This window comes from Lycium ferocissimum, chromosome 12, assembly GCF_029784015.1.
Source record: "Lycium ferocissimum isolate CSIRO_LF1 chromosome 12, AGI_CSIRO_Lferr_CH_V1, whole genome shotgun sequence".
Taxonomy (NCBI): domain Eukaryota; kingdom Viridiplantae; phylum Streptophyta; class Magnoliopsida; order Solanales; family Solanaceae; genus Lycium; species Lycium ferocissimum.
The window spans coordinates 50,497,550-50,515,220 of record NC_081353.1 but is presented as its reverse complement, the minus strand read 5'-3'; the positions used below and the strand labels follow the sequence as shown (position 1 = coordinate 50,515,220).

General features: G+C 35.6%; 1 protein-coding gene across 1 annotated transcript; it reads right to left on the bottom strand.

The window, feature by feature from the left end:
- Positions 1 to 8,316: 8,316 nt before the first annotated feature.
- Positions 8,317 to 15,511, bottom strand: LOC132039799 (uncharacterized protein C630.12). The gene is made up of 13 exons (XM_059430325.1): positions 15,170 to 15,511; positions 13,547 to 13,606; positions 13,263 to 13,441; positions 12,825 to 12,960; positions 12,090 to 12,186; positions 11,005 to 11,064; positions 10,818 to 10,918; positions 10,477 to 10,511; positions 10,323 to 10,380; positions 10,120 to 10,194; positions 9,892 to 10,049; positions 9,542 to 9,808; positions 8,317 to 8,858 (listed from the first exon to the last, which is right to left on the bottom strand). The coding sequence occupies exons 1-13, from the start codon at positions 15,287 to 15,289 to the stop codon at positions 8,609 to 8,611; spliced, it is 1,596 nt and encodes a 531-aa protein (XP_059286308.1). The 5' UTR covers positions 15,290 to 15,511; the 3' UTR covers positions 8,317 to 8,608.
- Positions 15,512 to 17,671: the final 2,160 nt, after the last annotated feature.

Genomic DNA, 17,671 nt, shown 5'->3' with positions numbered 1-17,671 from the left:
GACAACATTTCAACTTTTCTTCTTTATTTAATCTAGGCCCTCTTATCACCGACAATAGATTGTCTGATGTAATGTTCTTGTTTAGAGTAACCTTTGCATAGAATTCTACCCCGTTCTTAATTGCCCTGTCCTCTCTAGATTGGAAGGGATAGGATCCACAATTTAAACCAGTGATCAACGCAAAATCCTTCAAGCCAAAACACACAGGCTTGTCATTCACGAGGGACCACATTTCACACTTCTTTTTCTGGACCACATGACGAAGAAGCATATAGTGGATCATCCGTTCGATGAAATTGATAAAGAGTTTTGACAGCTTTCTAAAGTGACCGAAACAGGAACGCTTCTACATTTTCCTTAGTTTTTGATCACTCAACACATTGTTAAATTCAACTAACAACGACAGCCTTCTTCTAACAGAAAATTTTGCTGCAAAAGATTCATAATCATCCAGCCAATTGATCAAGCCATACTTTTCAACGTTAATTGTCTTTGCATAATATGGCAAGGACAAAGGATCAACATCTTCAAAGAACACTAGAGTGTTTTGAACCATCCTCAGATACACTCTCAACTCTACTATCAGCTCAATCTCCATCAACACTACACTCATCAATGAGGTCTGAGTGGGACGCACTCTCAGCTTCTGTACTTCTTTTTTACTTTCTATCTCGGCTAAGTTCTTCACCTCTTCTTTTTTTTATCCTTACGATTCGCATTAGAATGAGTTTCAACCATATCACAAGAATGGGGGAGTATTTTTCCTCCTCTGCCTCTACACCTAGGCATTTATACGATCTATATACAAACAATAGAGACATTAATCAACCACGATATAAGAATAATCGACCAAAAGTCTATTAACCATATATAATTTCAAAAAGCAAAAACAGAAAAACAAAGATCAAAACAAGCAAAATATGTATAAATAACACATATTTCGACAAAAAAAAGAGGCAAAACAACAAAGGTTTTGAAAAAAGCAGATCTTTATGAACACTAGTGCTTTATCAAGATCGAAAAAAATAAAACATTTCAGGGCAATATGGAGCTCAAAATGCTTCGATGGAGTTGCAAAGTTAAAGAAATTACCTGTTTACAACGATCAAGGCATATTGGAGCTTGGGGGAGAGGTGGAAGTTTAAGAGTTCCAAGCTTGAAAGAGAAATAAAGAAGTGAAAGGGATAGATGTGAGAGAGAGAGTCTTTGCATATTTTATTAGAAGCCAATTTGACTTAAGTGTATAAATTAAAACTTTCAATCTTTTTAAAATTATGAAAAGTACCCCGTTCCCATTTTTTTCTAAACCCTAATACCGAAAAATAATTGAAAAAGAAGTTGAGTGCCATATTCCCAATTAAAACTTGAAAGTGGCCTTCTATACAAATCTTCTCATAACACTTTAATACATCATATTAGAGTCCCCATACATTAGACACGTGATCAAAATAGTTTTAGGACACCTAATGGTCCTTAAATCACTAATATTAGTCTAAAAAGGCCAAAAATAAATAAAAAGACTTGGTACTATTTAAATATTATAATAATACTTTAATACATCATATGAGAGTCCCCACCAATTAGACACATGATCAAAGACCTTAAGCACAAGTAGTGTTGTCCTTAGAACAAGGTTGTGCTTTGAGAACAATACTTATTGTCAGACTAATTGGATAGTAGTGATATGATTACCACCACTTGTGCTTAAACTCTTTGGATCACGTGTCTAATTGGTGGGGACTCTCACATGATTTATTAAAGTGTTATTTTAATTTTTAAATAGTATCAAGTCTTTTTATTTATTTTATTGTATTTATTTTTGGCTTTTTTAGAAAAATATTAGTGATTTAAAGACCATTAGGTATCCTAAAGTTATTTTGATCATGTGTCTAATGGATGGGGACTCTTATATGATTTATTAAAGTGTTATTATAATGTTTAAATAGAATCAAGTCTTTTATTTATTTTTGGCTTTTTTGACTAATATTAGTTATTTAAGGACCATTAGGTATCCTAAAACTATTTTGATCATGTGTCTAATGGATGGGAACTCTAATATGATGTATTAAAGTGTTATTATAATATTTAAATAGTATCAAGTCTTCTTATTTATTTTATTTTATTTCTTTTTTCTAGATTTGGGGTTTGGGGTTTTATCTTTTTTGGTCTGTTTTATTTGTGCAAATTTAGCAGGCTTCTCGTTCCAATAGTCACCTTTATTCCCGTGGTTTATAATCAACCTTAAAGGTCCATCATATATCGTGTCAATGAGTAGTTATAGATCATAGTCGTTTATTATTAGTCATGTCTATTAATAGACCTAGCACACTTTTATTTCTACGGTTAGAAAACAAATGCAAAAATCAGAAAAGGACATAAATAAAACACAACAAAAGAAATATGAAAATCAACCATATATTTCATTTCATTGCAACCCCCAACCAAAACAGCACAGCTAAAAGCTTTCATACATGAAAGCCCAATAGCTGCTTCCATCTATAACTTTCACCAATGAAAGTTTTGCAAAAAACTTACAACAAAATGAAAATATACATAAAAACTAAAACTACATAACTAAACTAAACTAAACTAAACTAGGGGTTTACAGCTGGGCAGGGGGGTTACCGGGCATCTGGGTCGATATTTTTCTCCTGCAAGAGGACACACAGAAATCGCTCTATCCTGCAAAGAGACCTTGCCAATCTCTCCCTGTCCTCTCCCAACCCCCTAAAGAATCGTTCGACGTCATTTCGTCATAGAAGAATGTCCAGTGATGGAGTTTGTATCCATGGGGGCCTAGAAAGGTGGAGTATTCTTGACATTTTGGAGATAAATGATCTTGAATTTCTATGGGCTTGAGTTTATTTGAAATGGAGGAAATAAGGACTGAAGAAGATATAAAGACTGTTTGCATCGGTTAAGTGAATTGTCACCCAATGGCTAAGAGACACGTGGCTTTAGGCATGAAGGTGTCGTTTAAATTTGTATTTTATCAGTGTGATTAGACGTGAAACGCACAAAGATTTGAAAAGGTAATCATTACGCTACTCAGTTCCGCATGATAAAGGTTTTAATTGGGGAGTATAGATCTCCTAAAGGAAGATTAATTTCCTAACTATGAACATAGTATAGACCAACGGATTGGTATCTTATAAACCCACATATAGTTTATGGTAGACAAAACAAATTTGATTAATATTGAACTTGCATTTAGTTTTTATAATTAATACAACAAAAATACATTCAAATTAAAAAAAATCAAGTGGGATACTCTCTCAAATATCGACACGTTGTTTTCTTGTGACCAACCCCCTTGTAAATCGAGCACTTGTTTCTCTTCCCTTTGCTACTTTCCTTGGACTTGAAAGATTCCGCGATGCCAGGGAATACGCTTCACTCTCTTCCTTCCAAGTTTGGGGTCGTAAGGCAGTGGAGGAATATACATGCTTGCATACTTCTCTGGGACTTCCCATTCTGACTTTGGAGGGAATAATATTAATAGTTTCACCAAATGAAAGAATGTAAGACTGAAATTTATACATGGGTAAGGAATACTCGTAGATGCTTGAACCATAATCAGGTCTGTACTTCAATCTCAAGGCTGCCATCACGTGAGTGCACGGTAATTTCACTAAGTCGTACTCTTTACAAGTACATGTTTTGTTCAAAGAGATTGACTTTGGAAGTTAGGCCACTGCTGACTACGGTGAACTCGTTGGCATCCCCGTTTATATTATTGAAAAATAAGGAGTCGCCCTCATTCATCTTTTCCCTTAGCATTTTTTCAGCCGAAGGCACAAATAAATTGATTGAACTGTTGATATCTGCATGTCACTTTCTGAAACTTTCAGCAAGCCTCCTAGAAATGGAAGTGAATAAGGCAGTCACAAGGTAGTCACTTTCATCCCTCAACATTTAGTTTAGCGACATAGCAATTTTTTTGGTCAGCACATCATACATATTTATTAGAAAATATGCCCTGCTCCACTTGTCAAATCCAATATCAAACTCAAGATAATTAGCAGCTTCAGGGCATTTATCCCTTAATTGCTGAAAATGTTCATTGAACTCCTAGTAACCATATGCCTTTGTTGCATCATAGTATACATGAAGAGAATCTCCACATTGGAAATTATTTCAAAGGTAATCACCAAGATGCTTCATGCATAGTCCATAATGAGCATGCTCAAATATTCTGGAAACACCGTTGCCTATACTCCTGTGCCTATCAGAGATTATGTGCAAGTCTGGTTTATCGGCGATTATATACCTCAGCTGCTCGAAGAAGTAGGTTCAAGATTCATCACACTCCTTGGCCACCACGCAAAAAGCAATTGGATAGATATAGTTCTCAGTATCCTGTGTGATGGCGGACAACAACACACCCTCATACTTGCCGTATAAATGTGTGTCATCAACGGTAATAACCTTTCGCATGTGTTTATATCCTCGAATACAAGCTCCGTAAGCTACGAAGTAATATTTGAACTCGTCCGTATCATCAAGACTAATGCAAATTCTGGAACCTGGATTTAGATTTTCAACCATGTAAAAATAAGCCGGTAAGCAAGCATACCCGTGCTCCAGTGCCCCCTAACAATGTTCTTAGCCGTTACATCTGCCTTCCAACACTGCCAATAGCTTGGTTTACAATGGAACTCCCTGAAAATCGTCCTCTGGATTTCCTTTGTCGTTGGCCCTTTGTTGTCAATATAGTCATTCATCAATACTGATATAAGGACAACTGCCGAGGCATGCTTATGAGTGCTCGTAACCTGTTCAACCCCTCAAGTGTGATCACCAACGTACTTGTAAATGCGAAACCTATCCAAGTTGTCGTACTTATTAGCCTGCAACATCCAAGCACAATTAGGAGAGGTGCATTCCAACTTATAGTATTTGTTGTTACTCTTGTTTGGTTTAAAACAAAATGGGGTCTTTAATGCAGCTTTCTTTAATAAAACCTTTAAATACCCTTTGTTCTCAAATGTTTGCCCACGTAAAAATCGGTTCCATCAGTGAAGTTGTGGTTGCTTTGTGAACCACTTGGTGGCTGCCATCACCGTCATTATTTCCATCACACTCTTCATCATCACTAACAAGATCATCCATATCCATAAAATGATCACCCATGCCCTCATGTTGTATTGAAGCTTCATCGGCTGACAGTTGTGGCGGTGGTGGGTCTGTGGGTGGGGGTGGTGCTACTTATATAGCACCAATTTGAGACCTCTCAACAATATTTATTCTTAAAACAGGCCTAGAAATATCAGCAGCAACATCAAGCACGTACAATACCACCTGCCTATCATTCGTTATGAAAAAATGATGGGTTTTTCCCTAATGGGCAAAGCATTAATCATGTAACTAATGCGCAAGTCACTAAGCTCATAATTTAACTCCCTGCTTTCCATTATGCTCGTAACCAAGTTATTATACGTACCATAGCGACGCACGGCAATCGGGACTATCACCTTGCTCGCAGAATTCCAATTCCAACATTTTGGGATCTCTTCCCACTCACTCATGTAATCACCACCTACTATAATATATTCTGCAATCGATGCCATAATAAAATATATACTAGACTACGACTTTGGTCTATACCTGGTCGATGACTCGTTGATGGCTATGGTCTATTACTGACTGGAGAGCTGTACCAAATGCAGAACCAAAAAGAGCAGGGATAAAGCTTTTACCCGTTGCGAACAATGGTATTTGAATGGAGAATTGAAGGAATGTCGGAATGAGGCAGAATTTTCTTAAAAGCGAGCTTTTACAACAACGAAAAGCTCCTTCAACGATTTCTACCGTTTTAACTTACAATGGCCGAACTATGGAAGCTTTCCATCGTTGGGGACCGATTATTCGGTGAAAAGTCAGAATTTGCACCGGAAAAATGGTTTGAAAACTGCAGAAAACGGGAGCTTTTGGTGGGAAATATTTTGTTTTTTGTTTCTATTTCTGGTAATAAAAATGTTGAGGCTGTGTGGGTTAAAGTATAGTTTTCAAAACTTTGGGACTGGGGTTTGACACAGCACTTCTCTGACATGCTGACGTCATAAATGATGGTCAAATCACAAATTTCTGAACACTTATGGCCTTTTGGTGAAATAACTTTTTAAAATGGCCTTTTGGCCAACTCCCCCATGCCTTGTGCCACAAACATAACTTTTTCCTTCAATAGAACTTTTTTTTTTTTTTTTTTTTTTTTATAAGGTATTCTTCAACGGAACTTTAAGATAAAGAAATACTAATGCCATCACAATAGAACTTTAAGACAAATAAATACCAATCATAAAAGAACTTTAAGACAAATAACTACACTTTAAATGCTTGGACTATAAGATATGTAAAGTCCATTGATTTTCCAGACAAAATGAGAGGAAAAATGTGCAAAAAAGGGTGGGAGAAAGAAGATGAAGAGGTATAATTAAAGATAATTTAATGTGAGTTATGAATATAACCAATTGAAAATTGAAGTTATGAAAATAAAAAGGTGTAAGTTGTGGAGATGATTTATTAAAATACAATAAATGAGTAAAATAAGAGAAAATTGTACTTCATCTCTAATTAATGGTTTACATGACTCGTTAATTCTCTCTTGATTAATTAAACCTTTTGTCTTAAATTTTTATAGACAGTTGATTTGCCCTGCCTCCTTCAAGCAACTCGTTAGTAAAAAGTTGATTCTTTCAGGTTCTAGCCGTAGCCTAGGTGTTCAAGCGTTTTCTACTGTAAGAGGCATCTCTTCATATAGTCATAGCCATAATGATGGAATTTCCCCGGATACTCAACAAGCAAGTTGATGCAGATTGCAATAGACCCATTTACATTATTATCATATTGTTCATAACTTTTAGTTCCTGTCTCTCTAAATGCATGTGCTTATACGTCCTCTACGCAACATTGAGGGGTCGATTTTAGTATGTTATCGTTTAAAAAATAAAATTCTATTCTTGAAATTAGAATATAGGTTTACTGCATCGTATTGTTGTTCTTGTTGCAGGAACGTCCTAACTATTTACAGATTCTGTCACGTTACCTGGGAAGGATGAGACGAGAATATAGCATAAATGGTCAGTTTTCTTCCTCTTTTTCTTTCATTATGGATCAATGGATCATAGACAAATGTCTTTTCTCTTCGTGTGTTACAATCAGAATCAGGAAATAATATGCACGAGGTGCTCAGAAGTGTATTCAATTCTTTCACTCCTTCACTAGAAGAAATCCCAGGAGCAAAACAATTAGCGAGACTGCTATATTCCACGAGGGATATGCTTATAAATCAAACTTCACAGCGTTTGCTCGTAAGTGCTAAGCTCCAATTCTTTTTAAAATTTTGAAGCACAGTAATTCTTAGTGTTGTTACTACTTGTGCTGAGCCGTTACCAGGAGCTCAACCGACACCTATCAATGTCTTTTGCTTGCATGCTGTTTCTTTCCATTTTCTCCATATATATATATGAAAGAAAAGAATGAACACAACACTTTATGCACTTCTGCTGCTCTTCTTTTACTTTTGGTGTTTCTGCTAGATGTCTTCATCGGATCGAGAAATAATATATGTGAAATGCAGTATAAGGAGTAGTTTTCCATTCTATGTCATTCTAATCTTCTCTTTTAAGCAGGGGCAGATCTAACTTGAAATCTATGGGTCCAGTAGCTTCTGCCCCGACCTTGAATATGTATTAAAAATCCACTAAATATCTATAATATTTGATTGTGAATCCAGTTATGTATATCAACTTGAGGTCGCAGTAGGAATCCATAAACTTCAAATCCTAGATCCGGCTCTAGGCCCTCTATTTTTAAGTTATCTCTTCTTTAATGGAGATTTGACAGGAAAGGTATGAATGAAGTGGCTGGGCTGGTCCTTTTCTGTCACTATATATGATCCAAGTGGCATATCTCATAATGTTGTAGTTGACCACTTGTATCTTGAAATTTAACAAACTAAAAGGAATAAGCAATATAGTTAGCCAAAATGGTAGTACCAGCACAATTTTTTTTTAAGAACTTTCACTGATAAAACAACTCCAATATACAACCTGAAACGGTTAGAACAAACAGACCCTTCAGTGTAATGGCCAGGAAAGAAGCCAAGATTCAGTAGAAGGCCATAAGGAAAGAAAAATAGAAGAAGAAAGAATCTATCCTCCATTGGAACTTTAGCATAATCAACACTTGGAAGACAAATATATCCCATGCAGAATACAGAGCCAAGTTTGTATGCCAATAATCTCTTCTTAACCTGTGCAAAACTAAGGTTCTATATATGCTTTCCCGAGGGTAAATTCGAACAGAGCACTTGGATGGCAGAATAAGCATCATTATGTTATGTAAAACAAACCATTCATCTGTTCAAATCCTTAATGGTACCAATTACTTGATCAAGTGCAGGATATGTCAAAAAAACAACAACGATAACATATTACAACAACAATAACTACAATGACAATTACAACAACAGAGCAACTGAACACCTAGAACATATGAAAAAGGCGACAGCTGCTAAAGCCTGCTCATTTTTACGTCTTGTCCGTATTTATCCGAATTAGGAAGTACCTAACCTAAGCCAGCATCACTGGCATATTTGAAAAGTACATCATTTATCAATCCAATCTTTGAAAAGAAGCATCATATATAGTGGGATATTAAAAGCTGCAACAAGAGAAACCATACTTAATGTCCGCACCACTCTCCTAATTACCATCTTTGTCTTTGATTTGTTTGTCCGAGGCAGTGTTTTTACCACAGCATCTGATCCTATATATAAAGTCACATCTGCGGGATTTGAGGCATTCGTCTCTTCTGCATTAGATTTTCTGGCAACCGACCGCATGACAGCATTACCCCTGCATTAGAAAAAGGCATCTAAGCTTTTGCACAGCAAACAAAAAAAAAAAAAAAAAAAAAATTGTCTATAGCAGCAAGGGTGGCTCAGTTGGTTGAGTATGGGGCTTTCATAATGGAGGTCTCAAGTTCGAAACCCCCTGCCTACGACAGCAGGGGATTTGCCTTCTGGGTCAAGCTCGTCGTACCGGGCTTGCCTAGTGCGGGTTACCTCTCTTGTGTGGTTTGCGAGCTATTGCACAGGAGTTGGGTTTACCCTATGCGCACCCGAAGGGTAGCGGCTGCGGGTTCCCATGTCATTAAAAAAAAAAAAATTGTCTACGTAACTTGAGCATCAAATAGTCTAAAATACAAGGAAGCACTCCATAGAATACAGAAGTAAGAACGAGAACCATTGGACAGAAGTGATGATCACATGGATAACTTGCTTATTTTGAACAAATCAACATGGAATAAAATCTTCTGAAGATAAAGAATATTGAACGACTACATGGGACTTGTTGTAATGCACACTAGTTCTCAAAGTGCATTGCTATTCTAACAAGATTAAGGTGTTCATTATCTAAGAGGCAACTTCGAGAAGCTTGAATGAATTGTTTCTCGACACATAAGCATGCTCAAGTAAATAAAAATAGTTACTCGCTGCAGTTCACGCAATGACTGATTCTCTCTGATGGGAACTTACCGTTCCACTGAAGCGCTCTCGCTTGAGCATGTAGAAGAAACTTTAAAGGTTTTCTTTATGAGGTGCATCGATCCTTCTGCATCCCAGACCTCCTCATATTCACATATCTCATCTTCGCTTTTCAGCTTTTCCCCACCTCCAGAAAAGCTAGAACTAATTAGACTTCTTATGTTACTCAGAAATCCACCAAGATAGTGCGGAAAGAGCACCCCATTTGTGGGCCAAAGGACAGCAATAAGAAGGGTCATGACAAACAGCAACAGATACCTGACACATCCAAAGCAAACTTCAATAATACAAGAAACATGATTTACAAGATAAATAGTTTTTCATCTCAATATACGGATTACCATATATATATGTATGTCTGCACAGGGAGAAAGCACACTTTGGTGGAAATTGCCTCCTCTGGCATTGATCCGTCCGCTAAGATAAGATTACTTGCAGATAATAGCATGTAAGATGGAAATAAATTTCCCTGCTGCCAGCTTATGGTCCCTAGAGTATGCTGCACAACAGTATCAATCAAACACCGTAAAGACAATACCTAAGTTTTTCAGTTGAACAAGGTGCGTTACCTCTTTTACAGAACCATATTTGGACTTGTGGATCACTGTACACTGATCATGGTCATGCCCAGAGAGAATTAGTGCCTGCAAGAAACTCGAAATAATGCGCCCCAGAAATCATTCCTTTCAATTAATATTGTATAGAAATTTCTTCCCTTTATATATGCTAGTTTGTACGGGACATGTATCATAAAATGGTAGGAAATACTTACAGGTTTGATCGAGTCAAGCAGGCCATTCGTTCCATTTTCAGTAATGTAGTTTTGATATCTGTGAATGTCATTATAACCAAGTCCTATGTAAACATCCATGCGTACAGACAGGGTAAATCCATACTAAGCCACTAAAGTGAGAGTAAGAGCTTACAATATTTCATTATCAAAAGCAGCCCGGTTGATTCTCTGAAATAAATGATGAAATATGTAACTTCTCATTATAAATATGAGATATATATTTAACCACATAACAAGAAAAATCATATTTTTCTTCTCCCAATAGCAACAAGCAAAAGGAATAGAATTTTTAAAAGATCGTTTAGGTTCTCGAGACTCTCAATCCCTATTATTTAGGTTCTGGAGACTCAAATCACTTTTTTAGTGGAGAGGAATAGTACATAAATGGTGGTTCCCATTCGAGGGCATCCTTCCTCTATAAAGTAGAAAAAGTTAAAACAACTTTGATAAGTTCAAAAAAAGGTTAAATGTTACCTGATTAATAATTGATGATGAACGATATGGACCACATGCAGTTAGATCTGGCCGATATAGTGGAATATGAGTCAATAGAACCCTTGGATTCGAAGATGGATCTGCATAAAACAGAGCAAAATGAGCCGAGCGTCTTACATATAAGTGGAGTTCACAACAAAGATGGATAGTGAGTGGTAGAACATACGCTTAGAGACATTTTTGACAAAATTCCATGTGGCAGGGGTTACATTGTTTTGCGGATGCCCTGGAGACAAGGTATCTTGCTGTGAGTCTTTACAAAATAACAACATCATGAATCCAACTAATAATCAACAGAGTCCTGTTTCATGATAACTGATAGGAAGAAAAGCAAAATCATTAAAGTGGTGTTTGGTTAAAATTTCCAAAATTGAGTTTACCAAGAAAAAAGAAAATGGATTTTTGCAAACTCTTAATTTTTTGTTGCAAAAACTGCACAAAAAAGTTGAGTAGTTTTTGAGTTCTGCAAACTGGCGTTTTCCAAAATAGCACACACAATGTAACAACCTGGCCCCTCATTTTGTACAATTATGATCTAAATTGTGTTTTGAGCATGAGCACAAGTTCGTATAACCATAAGGGGTTTTCAGTACTACCTAAGTACTGGTCTATAATACAAAGTTGTTACCTGTTCAAAAAAAAAAAAAAGTTCATATAACCATTTTTGACTTGTTGGGATAGTTTGTGTTAAGGATCTGAGCAGTTCGGGTTGGTTTTGGCACCATTTGGAGCAAGTTGAAAAATTGCAGAAATTACAAGCCACCCTTTGGTGCGTGTCCTCCACAGCCATCGTGCAGGCGAGGGCTCACGCTATGGAGGCACGGCACATGGCCCATAGCACAAGTTCAAATTTTGGAAAGTATAAATAGCCTTTTTGCCATTATTGAGAAGGAAAAGCTCGTGGTTGAAATTCCAACTGTGAGATTTCAAACTAAATCATTGATGTAATGATTCTACAATATCCTTTGATTATTATACTTAATTTTAGTGGGATTTTAACCATCGAATCATGAGACTGAATGAGGGAATTTATAGATTTTTTACCTAACCTCCTAATAGGGTAATTTGGGATTTGACTAAGTAATTAGACTCCTAATGAGAATCTAATCATGATTTGAGCTAATGAATAATTGGATTCTACAATTTGTTTCGGATTTGACTGGTATGACCAGAGGTTTGACTTCCCCTTGACTTTGCTTTAGGCTTGACCTACAAAATGAGCTCCAAATAAAGTGTAGACTTTGAAATTACCATCCAAGGTTTGCGCGTCAATGGCTATGAAATCTACTTTCCCAGCTGTAAATTGATAGTTCCTCGCACCAAATGCTTTCTCATAACGTTTGATAACCTGCATTATGGAGTGCACATATAAGATCCGAACTGGAATTAGGAGGAAACAAGAATTAGAATTGACTGCAGCAAAACGAATAATAGGATCCGGTTCGTTGACGATTGAGCTATGCAGCTTGCATAGTTCCCAATGTCTTCAAACACAGTGAAGATAAGAACCCATTCTCCTAGCTAGGAAAGACACCTAGCATCCCTTAAACAGGATGCAACTGATTTGCAGATAAATCAAATTGGAAAAGAAGAAGCACATGGCCGTCATGAGATGTAAAGATAGTCATCCCTTCTTTAAACATGAAATATTCAGAAAGCTGAATGTGAAAACTTCCTTATCTATGAAATTATATTGAAAAGAACATAAAGCTGAGTTTCTTAATGTGGTAACTGAGATCTCGCAGGCTCACCAAGAAATATTTCTTCAGTACCCATTGTAAAACTACCATCCATTAAATAAGAGGCTTGTTTCATGTAAAGTTTAGAAGGAGACATTATCTCCATCCTTCCAGAAGCTTATGAGTAATTGATACATGATAAGAAGATGAGATATGAACAGGTAAAAAAGCATATTAAGTTCAAATTTGGTATCACTCAAAATAATATGCCCCTGAGTATATAACTCTATCTGAATAATTAACACACCTCTGGCATATGCGAGTGAAAAGCTGCATACCCTATATCATGGTTTCCAGCAAGGTAGTACAGCTTTATGTTTGTAGTTTGCTCAAGCATTTCAATGTCAAAAATATGCTTAAACCGGCTCCAGGATTCCTGCCATCTATCAAATTAAATAAATCTCAAGTCCAAATAAATCTCAAGTCCAAAGCATAAGAATAACTGAAGAACATTCAGATACTTCATTAATAAAAAATAACTAAAACATGAACTTTATAGAAGGAATAAAATGATAGGAATGGGCCTTCAATTAATGTCAAATTTGATAAGGAAAAAAAAAAAAAAAAAAAGGGAATTACATGGAAGCTACTCCTGTTTATCAGAGCTAAGTTTCAATCTTCATCCAGAAAGTAGTTTAACTTCTTTTTAGGAGAGTAAAACTTTCAGACAGAACTTAGTACTTACTCTTCATCAGACAGAAAAGGCCCACCATCAAAATAATCACCTAGGAACAGAATAATATCAGGTTTGGAAGGTAAAATAGATGAATGGAATGCCCTGCGCATATACAAATCTGTATAGAACTGAGCAGCTTCAAGTGCAAGGGATTTCGGGGCAAGACGAAGAGAGGTTCTATCCATGAGCTGTCAAAACAAAAGATACGTTGTGAATATGAAGTCAAAATGGCAACGCACAGATAAGTATAAAGATGAGCACAGTAAAGCCAGCATTATTTTCAGAAGGATTACCTGAGGATCAGTCAGAACAGCAATTTTTACATAGTCACGTTGATGATCTATTCCATCCGTCTAAAATCAAGGACAAGAAGGTTAGTATGCCCAAGGCCGAGTGTCTAATATGTCATTTAGCACACAACAAGTAAGAAAAATTGTTACTACAGTTTTTGCGCCAACACAAAAAAGCTGAATCTTAATGAAGGAGACAAGCCATTAAAATGCATATTTGTTAGTACTGAGATAATTAAGAAGTAGACTTCATTAAGGGGTTAGTTACCAGAAATAAATGTCTTATCTAGAGCTAGCAAATTATTGCTGGAAACCACCAAGATTTTCCTCAAAAGTATTTTCACTGTAAAGATATGGCACTTGGGCCTAACTCAATCCCAAAAATTAGCTCATGATGGGAGAATTTCCCAAGTCCATATAAGTAAACCAGCAGTCTATTCGCCAACCAATGTGGGACTCTAACCTACTCTAACACCCCATGTAAAGATATGGCAATTGGGCCTAACTCAACAAAATTGCCCAAGTCCATATAAGCAAACCACCAGTCCATTCGCCAACCAATGTGGGATTCTAACATTCACCACTTACACATGTTAACTATAAGTTTAACTTTAACTTCCCCATAAAAGTTCTTTTATTTTCTTTCTAATTTTTAAACAAGCCAGCCTTTTGTTAAAGCTGAATCAATCAGGAATGTTTGGACTTCATGTCATGAACTAAAACTCTACGGTCAATTGGAAGAACAGTTGACAAGGTGGGTTTAATTGCATACTAGAATTCACAAATCAATTGGAAGAACAAATCATTCTCTATTGGTCAACGCGAAGCTGACTATTCCCTAATCTGGAGTTAGCTGCTTAAGATGAGAGATCCCAATTCTCTCAACAGACTTACAAATAAGAACCATTTCACAGTAACTAAACCTCATCACAGTTTAACCAAAAGGATTAAAAAAAAAAAAGTCATTTCTTCAACACTACATGACCCCCCAATCCCAACTCACTTGTAGCTGAACATTGTCCATTTCATCCCAAAATAATAAAGAGGGAAAAAAAAGATTGATGCTGTACATAAATCTAGCTCAAGTCAAAGATTAAACAAACTATTTCTTTAACATTGCACCACCCCTCAATCCCAGCTCATTTGCAGCTGAACATTATCCATTTCATCTCAAAAGAGAATAACAAAGAGGGGAAAAAAAGATTGATGCTGTACACAAATCTAGCTCAAGTCAAAGATAAAAAATAAAAAAAAAGTCTTTAACATTACACAACCACTCAATTGCAGCTAAACATTGTCCATTTCATCCCAAAACACTACTCCCTCCTTCTCAAAAAAATTGTCTTAGTTTGATTTGACATGAAGTCTTTTGAACTATGTGATCCAAAAAAAGCCTTTAGATCTTTGTGTGGCCGTAAATTATTCCATAAAGTTAAACTGTTTCTAAATATAAAAATATATTAATTTTTTTTTGGAACAAACTAACATACAAAGTAAGACAATGTTTTTGAGAGAGAGAGAGAGAGTAATAAATGGGAAGAAAATGATTGATGGGAGTCTTGAATCTAGCTCAAGTTAAGATAAAAGTGATTTAATTGCTACTTTAATCAAAGTTTGAAGATTTACCTTTGAAGAATGAAGGTGAGGCCAAGAACAAGAAAGAAAAGGGACCCAAAATGCAAACATTTCTCCATAGAGAAGAGTCAATGCCCAAACAAGGCTTAAGAAAGCTGCTAGTTTCAACATCTTAGCTCATCAATTTGTGTTCTTTACTTCCATCTCGTTCAAGTATGTTGTAGATCCCAAATAAAAATGATGTACAGAGAGAAGTGAAGAAGTTTCTTGTTTTACACTTGACTTGATGTTAGACTTTTAGCTACGTGTGACTTTCCAGTCAATGGTGATTAATTTTTTATTTTTCTTTTCTTTTCCCGTTTGGACAATGTTTAGTTAGATGTTGAATCTTGAAACAACCAGTATGAAATTAGTTGAAGAATTATGAGTAAAAATCATACTGCCTCCGTCTAAATTTATATGACACCGTTCGAATTTCGAGAATCAAACCTTTTTAGTTTGTCTGTGAATTATGATATACAGTTCAAAAAAATTTTAAAAAATAATTTATATATTAAGAAACTACATAAAAGTATTGCGAGCCACAATATTTAACAATTTAAATATTTAAAAGAGATATGACTAGATCACGGTCAAAAAGTTGTTTGAGTCTCGAAAAAAAGTGTCACATAAATTGAAACAGAAGGAGTATACCACTTAAAATATTTTTTACATAAAAAAAATAGTTTTAATAAACATATTTTAAGTTAAGTTGAAATAATGAATAAAGTAATAAAATAAACATTTATTTGCAAAAAGTACTTGGCTAATGTCCAAAGGCTTTAACCTCAGTAGGTAACTCGAAGTAGAAGTTATGTCCAAAGGATTTACCCCAGTAGGTAGTTCGAAGTAGAAAAGCAAGTTATTTAATTTATTGTCTAATTTGAATGTTGTCCTTAATCTTTTGTAAGTATAACAGTTTATTACTAAAACTAAGTGAAAATTATAAAAATGATTGACTTCCCATTCAAAAGTGTCAAACCAGTTGTTGAGGGTGAAATATCCTTTGTGCTGTTGCGGGTTGAGCATAAATACCGAAAACTAAAAAATAAGATCGAACCGAACCGAATTTCAAGAAACTGAAACCGAAAGAACCGAACCGAACTAGTTCGGTTCGGTGTTTGGTGTTCACCTTCAAAAAATCGAAACCGAAATAGCCGAACCGAATTTTGATGAAACCGAACCGAAGAACCGAAATTTATACATTACTCAAAAAAATTAAAATAGTCCAGACCCATTAAGTTTAAGCCCAAAAAAAATCCAATTGTAATAAGCTCTCTTTTGCTTTTGTATCCCTAATTTTCCACTTTAGTTGAGAAAATCAAACATCCTTAACAAAGAAAGGTGAACACGAATGGAATCGCTTCTAATATCATATCAAAAAACACGAATTGAAAAAACCGAAACCGAACCGAACCAAACTTCAAAAAACCGAAATCGAAAGAACCGAACCGAACTAGTTTGGTTCGGTGTTCGATGTCCACCTTCAAAAAATCAAAACCGAAGTTTGATAAAATCGAATCGAAGAACCGAACGCCCACCCCTAGTTGCAACATTTTGATTCATATGGAAACAATAAACATTTACTAACTATTTATGTATATATTCGTTGGTGGAGCATATATTATTTTTTCGTTTTTATAATAAAAAAATAAATACACATCTTATAGTAGTACTGTAGTAATGTACATGTGATGCAATAAAAAAGTTTTTATCTTAAAATGAATAATTTTTAAACGGACAAAAAATGTGGCGAATTACTTACTTGAAAGTGAAAAAACCAATTAGCTTTAAAATATCACATTTAGTTGCCGTAAATTTTAATTCGTACGAATAAGGTAAGAAGTTGTACGAAGACATTAATGTAGGCATCTAGAGCCCGTTTGGATGGGCCTAAAAAAAGCAGCTTATAAGTTGTTTTCAGCTTATAAGTTGCTTTAAATAAATTAAGCCAAACGGGTTAATTATTTTTTTGGGCTTATTTTAGCACAAAATGCTTATAAGGCAATTCGTTTTCAGCAACTTATTAGCCAATCCAAACGGGCTCTTGTGAACTTATAATAAATTTCTTCTTCCCATCTATTGGATTACATTCCAATGAAAATAAAGTGAAATTTTGTACGAAGGCATTAATGTGAGCATCTAATCGTTTGAACTTAACAACAATTTCTCCTTCTCAGCTATTGAATTCATCATTATTTTCGAGAAAATAGCTACAGTGCATCCTAACATTTGACCTGATTAATTATAACGCACTCAATCTTTACGGGTGATCTATTATCCCCTGGACAATTTTAAAGTGAAATTAATACCTCCCTGAAAAGCTATAACCAGATCTGCCTCAGGTGGGTGAATTACACGCGCCTTACACATGTATTTTACCACCAAAACCACCAGTCACCCCCTTTCTCACCGGAAAAAATGGCCAAATCTGGCCACTTGTGTATTGTTCTGGCCAGATCTGCAAAATGACAAAAAATGGCCAAATCTAGCCACTTGTGTATTTTTCCATGG

Coding starts and splice junctions, on each gene's coding strand:
- LOC132039799 (XM_059430325.1), bottom strand. CDS start 15,289: ATGTTGAAACTAGCAGCTTTCTTAAGCCTTGTTTGGGCATTGACTCTT. Junction 13,442..13,546: donor CTGTTCTGACTGATCCTCAG/GTAATCCTTCTG, acceptor TTGTTTTGACAG/CTCATGGATAGAACCTCTCT. Junction 12,187..12,824: donor TTCACTCGCATATGCCAGAG/GTGTGTTAATTA, acceptor TCCATAATGCAG/GTTATCAAACGTTATGAGAA.